At 41.2% G+C, this 10,323-nt stretch overlaps 1 protein-coding gene and 1 pseudogene across 1 annotated transcript; both read right to left on the reverse strand.

The window, feature by feature from the left end:
- Positions 1-1,434: 1,434 nt before the first annotated feature.
- On the reverse strand, positions 1,435-4,579 carry LOC150027947 (uncharacterized; annotated as a pseudogene).
- Positions 4,580-6,654: 2,075 nt separating this feature from the next.
- Positions 6,655-8,524, reverse strand: LOC137837497 (GRAS family protein RAM1). The gene has a single exon (XM_068646503.2). It carries the CDS (start codon positions 8,269-8,271, stop codon positions 6,880-6,882), a length of 1,392 nt encoding a protein of 463 aa, XP_068502604.1. The 5' UTR covers positions 8,272-8,524; the 3' UTR covers positions 6,655-6,879.
- Positions 8,525-10,323: the final 1,799 nt, after the last annotated feature.

Below are 10,323 nucleotides of genomic sequence, written 5' to 3' on the forward strand. Positions count from 1 at the left end.
CCAACTTGCGATCAGTAAATTGTCTCCCATTGTCCGTGATGATGGTGTGCGGGATTCCGAACCTGCAGATGATGTCTTTCCATACAAAGTTCTGGACTTGCCTAGCTGTGATGTTTGCAAGGGGTTCTGCCTCAATCCACTTTGTAAAGTAATCCACCGCGACCAGTAGAAACTTCCTTTGCTCGGTTGCCTGGGGGAAGGGACCTATTATGTCCATCCCCCACAGGGCAAAAGGCCAGGGGGAATTGATGCTTTGCAGGTTGTGAGGGTGTGGGTGGATTAGCGGGCCATGCTCTTGACAACTTATACACTTTTTCACAAAGTTGGTGCAATCGGTTCTTAGCGTCGGCCAATAATATCCGGCCCTCAGGACTCTCGTCGCCATTGTTCGGGCCCCGAAATGTAACCCACACGCCCCTTGGTGTAATTCTTGTAGAATGTACTCGGCTTCTACTTTCGACACACATTTGAGCAATGGGGTTGAGAATCCTCGCTTGTATAAGTCTTCTCCTATTATAACAAACCGTGACGCTTTCTTGGATAGGTGCAAGTCATGGCCGTCCTTCCCTTCTTCACGGTCCCTGACAGCTTTTTTCATGTCGGACACCCAATCGTCTTCTCCTTTCTCGGTGACCATGCATTCCCCGATGGGGACCGACGGAGCCGATAAGATCTGCTGAATGACAGAGGCGTGTCGGCCCTTCGTCTTAGCGGTTGCCAGTTTTGACAGGGTGTCGGCCCTCAGGTTTTCTTGTCGTTTCACATGATTTATCTTGACATTTTGAAACTGGCTTATGATGTTAACCACTCTGTGGTAGTATTTCAGGAGCAGAGGATCTTTGATTTGGTAGTTCCCATTGACATGTTCGACCATGAGTTGGGAGTCCGTATGACATTCCACCTTCTGAGCTCCCATATCTTTCGCCAGCAACAGCCCGGCTATAAGTGCTTCATATTCTGCTTGATTGTTTGATGTGGGGAACCCAAAACGTAAAGATTGCTCAATCTGTATATTTTTTGGCCCTTCCAGAACGATTCCGGCTCCTCCACCCTTCTTACTTGAGGAGCCATCGACATGCAGGATCCATATGGTTTCAGGTTCTTGGCATTGCTGCAACTCTGAAGTGAAGTCCGCCAAGCATTGGGACTTGATAGGTCCTTGTGGTTCGTATTTAATGCTGAATTCGGACAACTCGACTGACCAGCCAATCATTCTTCCGGCCAACTCGGGTTTTTGCAAAATCTTATTGATGGGGAAGTCGGTTCGCACTATGACCTCGTGACTTTGGAAATATTGTCGTAGCCTTCTGGAGGCATGGACGAGGGCTAGAGCTACCTTCTCGATCATTTGATACCGGGTTTCCGCATCCTGTAGTACTCGGCTAATGAAGTAGACTGGTTTTTGTTCTGTCTTGCCTTGTACTATGGCGGCACTTACGGCTTCCGGCGACACGGCCAGGTAGACCAGTAGAGGGATCCCATGGACGGGTTTGCTTAGAATAGGCGGTTCGGCCAACGCCTTTTTTACCGTTTGAAAAGCTTCTTCGCAACTTTCATTCCATGTGAACTCCTCTGCTTTCTTCATGAGCCTCAAGATTGGTCTGATCTTATCCGCTAGTCTAGGCATAAATCTGGACAAGGACGTCAGTCTTCCCACCAGCCGCTGAACTTCTTTCAGGTTTTCCGGGCTTCTCATGGTTTCCAAGGCCCGACACTTGTCCGGATTCGCCTCGATTCCTCGGCTTGTCAGCATAAAGCCTAGGAACTTGCCTCCTTCAACTCCAAATACGCATTTCTCTGGGTTAAGGCGCATGTTATACTTCCTTATCTGCTGGAAGACCTCGGCCAAGTCGTTGGCGTGTTGTTCCACGCTATCGGATTTTACAATTATGTCGTCAACATATACTTCCATGGTCCTTCCTATCTGATCTCGGAACATCTGGTCCATGAGCCTCTGATAGGTGGCTCCAGCATTCTTGAGGCCGAAAGGCATGACCTCATAGCAAAAATTGGCTTTGTCGGTAATGAAGGCTGTCTTCTCTCGGTCTGCCGGATTCATGCGTATTTGGTTGTACCCAGAGTATGCATCAAGAAAACTTAACACTTTGTGACCGGCTGCGCCATCTACCAGCCGGTCAATGCTTGGCAATGGATATGCATCTTTTGGACATGCCCTATTAAGATGGGTGTAATCAGTACACATTCGCCACTTTCCATTGTTCTTCTGTACCAGGACGATGTTTGCCAACCACGTGGTGTAATGCACTTCTCGGATAAACCTTGCATCCAGTAGTTTCCTGGTTTCCTCTTCGACTATCCGTCCTTTTTCTCCCACGAACTTTCTCTTCTTCTGGGCTACCGGCCTAGCCTCCTTACAGACTGATAGTTTGTGCGAGATTATGCGAGGATCTATTCCGGGCATGTCGGCTGCCGACCATGCGAACAAGTCCGTGTTTTTGTATAGGACAGCTGTGATAATGTTCTTTCCCTCTTCTCCTAAGGTTGATCCCAAATGTGTATTCTGACCTGCTCGGCCCACTCGGCATGGCACCACCTCTTCCTTGGGTTCCACTTGGGGTTCGTCATTCGGTCTTGGATCCAGGTCATCACTTAGGGATATATGATGAACTTCGGCCCTTCGGGTGGGTGTTCGCGGCGGCAGGATCTTCAAACTTGCCGCGTAACATTCTCTTGCAGTCTTCTGGTCGGCATGGAGAGTGACCACTTCTCGGCCCCTACTCGGGTTGTCGGCTGGGAACTTCATGGCCAGGTGGGGTGTCGAGACTATAGCTCCCAATTTGTTGAGGGAAGATCGCCCGATCAAAATATTGTAAGATGTTTCGGCGTCGACAAGCAGGTATCTGATTTTGATCGTCCGGCAGTCTCGATTTCCTTCTCCAAACTTGGTGTCCAGGTCAATGTACCCTCGGGTGTTGACTCTCTGCCCCGCGAAGCCAATGATCTGTTCATCATACTGGACAATGTCGTCGTCAGACATGCCCATCTTTCGGAAGGTCTTCCAATACAAGATATCCACAGAGCTTCCTTGATCTATCAGAGTTTTCATGATGACAAAGTTGGCTACTTCGATGGTGACTACCATAGGGTCATCATGCTTCGGGTTTATGTTTCTGAAGTCCGAATTCGTGAAAAGCATGGGAGGCAGGCTTCTCCTGCTGCTTCTGCTGATGGAGTACACCGAACTGACCGCTCGGAGGTGTCTTTTTCGGGAGGACGATGTAGTTCCTCCTCCCGCGAAACCCCCGGCGATCGTGTTGATGATTCCACGTACCGGCATGGTTCTGCGATGATCCCTTCCTCCTCGTCCTTCTCGGCCTTCTCGGCCTTCTCGGCCTCTTCGGCCTCTCTGTTGGTTTGCCTGTGTGTCCCTACGCCCTTCTCTCTTTTCCACGTCGACTTCGTTTTTCCCGTCTTCTCGGCTTGTCTGGACAAAGCGTCGCAGATGACCAGCTTGGATGAGCTCTTCGATTTTATCCTTCAGTGCCCAACAATCTTCCGTTGTGTGCCCAAAATTGCGGTGGTAGCGACAATGCTTGGTTTGGTCGGCACTCTGCGGAGTAGGAGTCCTGCTTGGTGCCTTCAGGAGATCTGCATTGAGAGCCTCCTCCAAGACCCTCGACCTTTCGGCAGTCAGGGGGGTGTAACGGTTGAAGCGTGGTCCCTAGGGAAAGTCTCTAGGCTTCCCAAAATGTGTTGGTCTGCTTCTGTCTCTCCTCCTCTCGGGTTCGTCGGGCGCTTGAGCCCTACTCCGAAACTCTTTCAATTCCTCCAGCTGCATGTATTTGGTGGCTCTTTGGCGTAACTCATCCAATGTCGTGGCGGGTTGCATGCATAAACTATCCGAGAACGGTCCCGGCTTCAGTGCGGTCACCATGTGGTGCATCGCCACTTCGGGACTTAGGTTTCGTATGTCTAATGCTGTTTTGCCGAATCTGTTCATGAAGGCCCTCAAGGTCTCCGATTTCTCTTGCCGAATATTCACTAATGCGATCGAAGTGAGGTGGTGTGGTCGGCTGGTAGTGAATTGTGCTCCAAACTTAGCCGCAAGTGTGTCGAAGCAATCTATGGATTGAGCTGGCAGTCGGGTGAACCAGCTCAAGGCTGCCCCCTTAAGTGAGGTGGGGAATATTCGGCACCACAACGCGTCTTCCGCCGTATGCAAGCCGACCTGTGTCAGGTACGCATTTACATGCTCATCAGGATCCGTGGATCCGTCATACTTGTCCAATGTGGGGTTGTTCCAGGTTCCCGGCAAGGGGACTTCAAGGATGGTTTCAGTAAAGGGACTTCTCCGAGGCGCCGTGTTTAGCGCATTATTCGAGGCCGGCCTTATGTTTTCTTGATACGAGCTCCCGGCCTCACGTGTATCCGTGTTCGCGTGATCTCCTGAGGGGATATTATCCATGGCTTCCGGTATTTCTGGCTTCTCGGCAAGCTTCTCTTTCATCCGAGCGTTCTCCTTCCTCAAAGCTTCCATTTCTTGCTGCATTTTCAAGATTAACGTCATAGGGTCTGGACGGCTGGTTTCTTCTTTTGCATTCCTATCGTTACCCGTCATGTTCCTCGTAGTCACCATGCGGATAATTCGTGGGGTTAGTCTTCTGGGCCCCACGGTGGGCGCCAAAATGTTCCTACAAGATCTGACCCTGCAGAACACTCCTTCTGATGATGTCTTGTGTTGTTCTTCTCGTCTTGTCGGTCTTCCGGTTGGTCTTCTTCCAGCTAGATCTTCGGCTTGGCCACGATGGGGGGAGTACCTGCGAAGACACTCCGACGATCAAGTCAGACCGAGAGCTAAGCACCAGAAGAGTGGGGAGTGAATAGTTACCTTGGGTGATGTGCCTCTTCTGCTATTTATACTGCTCTAGGTGGGCTGTGGCCGCTGTGGGCCTGCTTTAGGGTCCAAATGAAGGCCCAATTGAGTCTTAACCGTGCTTATCATTTAAGTTGGGTTGTTTATGCTTAATTACGCGTTTAGCTTCGCCTGTTGTCGTCTAGTCGGTTTTGTCGTCTATCCGGTCTAGTCGGCCTTACGGCCATCTGGTAGTACAGGTGCTCCCAAACTAAAGTTTAGAAAACACATGAAAAATGAAAATAAAGTAAGAAATTAATAAAATTTTGTTGTGGTTTTTTAAGAATCGTCTATATTTACCAGGTGGTTAGAAAACTTCTCCTATACCTGCATCTATTGCAGGTTATTATAACCTCTCCTAACAAATCTCATTAAAATAATTATTTTTGGTAGTAACCATACCTTGATTTCACTATATCCACCTAAAAACCTTTTTTCTCTTTGTCCAATCTCTAAGTCCATATCCCTAATAATGCTTTGTTAAAATAGGGCAGATTTTTTAAACCCAGACCTCCATTATTTTAAGATTACAAATGATGTCCAACTCACCCATTATATTTTTCTATTGTTCTATTGTAATGACCTCAACCCTACAAGAATTCTCTTTATATGTTTATTATTTCTTTTGATATGGAGATTGACATTTTGAATAAAGATAAGTAATAAAGAGGTATAGTAGATAACACAAAATTTATCAAAGTAGCTCTGCTAGCTAAGGATACATGTTTATCTTTTCATTTTGCTAGTCTCTTTTTTATTTTAGATACCATACCATTCCCCAAACATCTTCTTCTATGATTACTACCTACTGGTAGACCATTATAGGTAAAGAGTAAATTCATGGTAGTGCAATTCAAATCTAAGCACATATGAATGGTGTATTCCGACCCTTCCTATTTTAGTTTTCATAAAATTAACTTTCAAACTAGATGCGAGTTCAAAACATTTAAACATACTTTTTATGACCAGTATATTCTTCAAAAGAGGTTTAAGGTTTACATAATATAAACAAAGTGTGGTCAACAAACATACTGATTTTGATATTGTTATTATATAGATATATTTATTAATACTTTATTTTGTATTTAAAACTATACTTATGCTAATTACAAAAATAATTACACACGTTTTATATATACGTCTGGAATTCTGTTATCACTAATTAGTATTGTTTTGTGACTAAATAGTTTACTTCCAAAAATGTGTAAATATAAAGTATTATTAAAATGAACATTTTCCCCTCCATTATTTAATACAAGTTATCCACTGCCTACCTTGTAAACCATAAACTATATGATCTGAGAGCGAACTATACTTGCCTCTCTACAAGCATGGTTTAATGCCACTAAAGAATCTCAACAAATAATAGTTTTATTAAACTAATAATTAATAATTTTATATGAAATCTTCACAAACGTTGTATATTCTTTTTTAATAAATCTGATGATATCTTAACATAATATTTTTTTCCTATTAATTAATATATGTACACCTAATTATCATAACATAATATCTTTTTCTATTACTTATATATGTAGACATAATTGTTTCATCGACAAGAGTTTTTATGACTACTAAAGTAGTCAAGAGATGATATATATATATATATATATATATATATATATATATATATATATATATATACGGTTATACATTTATATTTGTGGGTGATAGATGTGTTGATGGCTCTAATTAGGGTTTTCTGTTTTTAGTTAAAAAAAGAAAAAGAAAAGGAAAATTAAATTAGGGTTCTTCATATTGAACCCATCTCGGGAACCAGAGAAACATAACTCCCTTTGACACATATATTTCATCTATTTACTTTAATAAATGCTTAGACAATCTAACAAGTATCAAAGGCTCTATATATTTCTAGTCATGCGTTAACATATATTAGCCAAAGAAATATATATAGAAAAATAAGAGTTAAAATTCATCATTTTGGGTGCAGATTTTTACCAAAATGATGAAAGTTAGAACCTAGGAATGAAGAAGTATCTATTTAGTCAAATTGGTTGCCATGCTGAGACTGTGAGAAGAAACCTATTTTGCCATCCCAAAGAGATAACTCTTCCTTCATCCCTTTCAGAAACTCTGAAACCTCCACTTCCACCCTCTTCCTCAAACTGTAGGGGATAATAATGGGTCCTCATCTTCAGAAGCAGCTTTGCTTGGATCACACACTTTGAGCTAATTTTTCTTCCCACAAATCCATGATTCTCCATTCTTGTTTTCCATGTTTCCATCCTCTCATACTTTGGGCAATCCACACCATCCATGTCATAGTTGAGCATGCTTTTGATCTCTTTCCCCAAAAGCTTCTTCTCAATCCTCAATCTCTCAGTGCTCTCAAGTGGCAAGCAATCATCTAGTGAATCGAACATGGCTGCAAAATAGTGCAAAGACTCAGTGAACCTTGACAAGAAGGTCTTCAAATTCCTGCTACCTTCTTGTTTCACCAACACCACAATGGAGGGGCTAAGAGAATGAACAAGTTCTAATGTGTCCGAGACCTTCATGAAACTAGTCAAAGTGTTCAAGTAAGAAACAAGGTTCACTGCCAAAGTTTCATTTTTCCTTTTCCTTAGGTTGATGAGCCTTGATGAGCCTCTTAACAGCCCTTGGAATTCAAACACTAGGTGGTTACTAAACCCCTTGGAGAAACTAACTAACCTGGCCTCAGTTTCTTGCAGTTCTTTCAGGTTGTTCCCAAAACCTGTTATCCTGAGGGATATTCTGTTGCTACTGGTTGCCTTTTCAGAAAGTGATTGAATGAGAGAAGGCCATTGGAAGCCATAGGAGACATCAAAATCAATGACATGAAGTGATTTGTTGTTCCTCTCTTCCTCCTCCTCGTATGCCTCCAAAATAGCCTGGTTTGCTGTGAAGTGAGCAAATTGGTAATAGGGTGAGACTCTATAGAGATCTGTGAATGCAAGAAACTCTTCCTCACTTGTTGGTTCCTCCATGACCATGTCATAGAAAGGGGACTTTCTTGTGAGAAGCCTTGCAGCCAAACCGTCAGCAAAATAGGCAACCACACGTTGAACTGAATCACCTATTAGGGAAACTGTTTGGTACAACTCAATGAGATTCTCTAGAGTTGCACAGTAGTTTCTCTCATCAATAGAAGTGGCAGTTGAAAGAAGCAAATGAATCAAAGGAAGGCCATTATTCACATCTTCAACTACTCCTTTTCTTCTGTGATCTTCTCTTAGCATTAGCTCCCTCATTTGGAGGAGCCTAAAGATCTTCCCTTCATACCCTTCACGGGACTTCATAGGAATAACAAGAGAATTAGTATTATCATCCCTTGTCCTTTCTTTCTTTTTCCTCTCCCTACCTGCAGCAACCGAAAGAGTAAGATTTAGAAGCTCTTCTCCCTCTGAATCTTCCATTTATCTGAAGTAACAGTGAAAGAAGAATGATCAATAGATCTAGAACATATTACAAAGTGTTGTGCTATGTTCTTTGTGTTTGTTGGCTTTACCTGGGAAACAGCTCACAAACTTTGTGTGGTGACATGGTGTGTATATATATAAATAAGACCGACAAAGTGATAATAAGAGATTTTTCTTGTATTATGTTTTCAAATAAGACGGAGAGATTAAGAAGGGTATCTTTTTATTCTTTAGAATCAGCGTTTTGGGGGTTAGGAAAACACGTTGATGTGTCTTTATTATTGGACTGCTTTTAAAATCTATGCTATGTTTGGCTTTTAGATTAATTCTTACTCCTTTGGTAGTTGAGAAAGCTTGCAAGATGCCATACGCATAAAACATGAGACAGCAGTGTCAATGGGAATCAAAACGTACCGTCCTCAAGAAATTGTCTATAAACACTCTTTTCCTTCTATATTAATTGTCCAAACCAGTTTTCTTCAATCCCCTTCAAGATAACATGTTCTTCATTCCTAACTTTGTTTCAATTTCCTAACGTTGTACATGTTTAGATATTGTTGTCTGTGCATCCCAAATCATAATGGTTTGGTTAAGAGAGTACAAAAGTTTAGCCTACAAATGTCAAGTTGGCTTTGATGCAGAAACTACAATAAAGGGCATTAATAAAGACGTGTATATAGAGAGTTTTTGACATTTCCCAAACATATAATTTGAACATATTAATAGGCTAGGTCTAGAGGAACAGTTAGTCTTGAATTATATAGGAAATCGTGATAAATTTTTGCTAAATGTAAACATTAGTATGTGATAACGTCGGTCTAATAGTACTTCATAACAGGAAAAAAAAATATGATAGTACTTCAAATAGAATTATGACATAAAGCAAAAAGGAAAAAAAATATGGTTCCAAAAAAAGTGAAAAAGGCAAGTTTTTGGTTGAGTTTGCAATGTATATAATTCAACTCAAGCTTAGATTCGTTTACCATGATTCAAAGATACGGCTTAGTACTGAATTTGAATGATTCAACAAAAGTCAATGCCATGCATAGTAAGTAATGGTTAATTAGAACGTTTGATTATTTTATGTATATTTTTTATTCTTTGATAGAATCGAAGAAACTTGGATACCTATTCTTCCAAAAATGTATCTAATTTACACTATTAGAGCTTGGTACAAGGATTATGGGTTTTCTTAAGATATATTCCTCAAGTACATTGGGATCCTCTGCAGTGAGAATTTTGACACCTCGTCATATCCCAAAGACAAATGAATGCAAACAAAAGGTGACCTAACTTCTCCTGTGTGAACTAAATTTCATGTTATTTTTTCCATTTTGGAATAGACTTGTGCTTGATTATTCAATTTAATTTTTCTAGTGTTGGGGATAAACAAAACAGGGTTTGATTATTGAAGGGACAAAATGGATTATCGACCAAGCATCTTCCTATGTGAATATAAGCCTTGTCCATATCAAGTAATATATAATTCAATTTTCTACCCATCATATAAATAAATTCCTCAAAACAATTGTCAACGAAAACACATGATATTTTGATCACTTCTATCTGATTAATATGGTTATACAGTGTTGCATTCTTTAGCATATGTTTTATTAAAAAAATAGAGCAAGAAATTGTCCTGGTACTTTTCCGATTCAAGCGGAGTTTCTGTTAATTAATAATAAACTAAGTAGCTAAAAAGTTAAAGAATTAAACACATATCAATCAGCATTAGTTTTCGTTAAAAGATATCTCCCCGATTCAAAAATACTGTGAAAACATTAATTTTATCAAAAACTATTGTATTTAATTTCCATTCTTAAATATTTATATAGTGGTTATCTATATCAAATAATCAAATTGTGAGAGGGAAGTTATTTTACATTGGAGTTGGTTGATAAAAAAATGGAGTTGGTGGCATTTGAATGGTGACATTTTGAAATAGTCATAGATTAGATAGCAAATTGCATACATGAAAAAAAAAATCCATGATGTCCATTTAACGGAGATTAAGAAGACATGTTAAATTTAAGTGGTTTGACGTGTTTT

This window comes from Phaseolus vulgaris, chromosome 4 (genome assembly GCF_051622355.1).
Source record: "Phaseolus vulgaris cultivar YP4 chromosome 4, ASM5162235v1, whole genome shotgun sequence".
NCBI classification, from domain to species: domain Eukaryota; kingdom Viridiplantae; phylum Streptophyta; class Magnoliopsida; order Fabales; family Fabaceae; genus Phaseolus; species Phaseolus vulgaris.

Coding starts and splice junctions, on each gene's coding strand:
- LOC137837497 (XM_068646503.2), bottom strand. CDS start 8,271: ATGGAAGATTCAGAGGGAGAAGAGCTTCTAAATCTTACTCTTTCGGTT.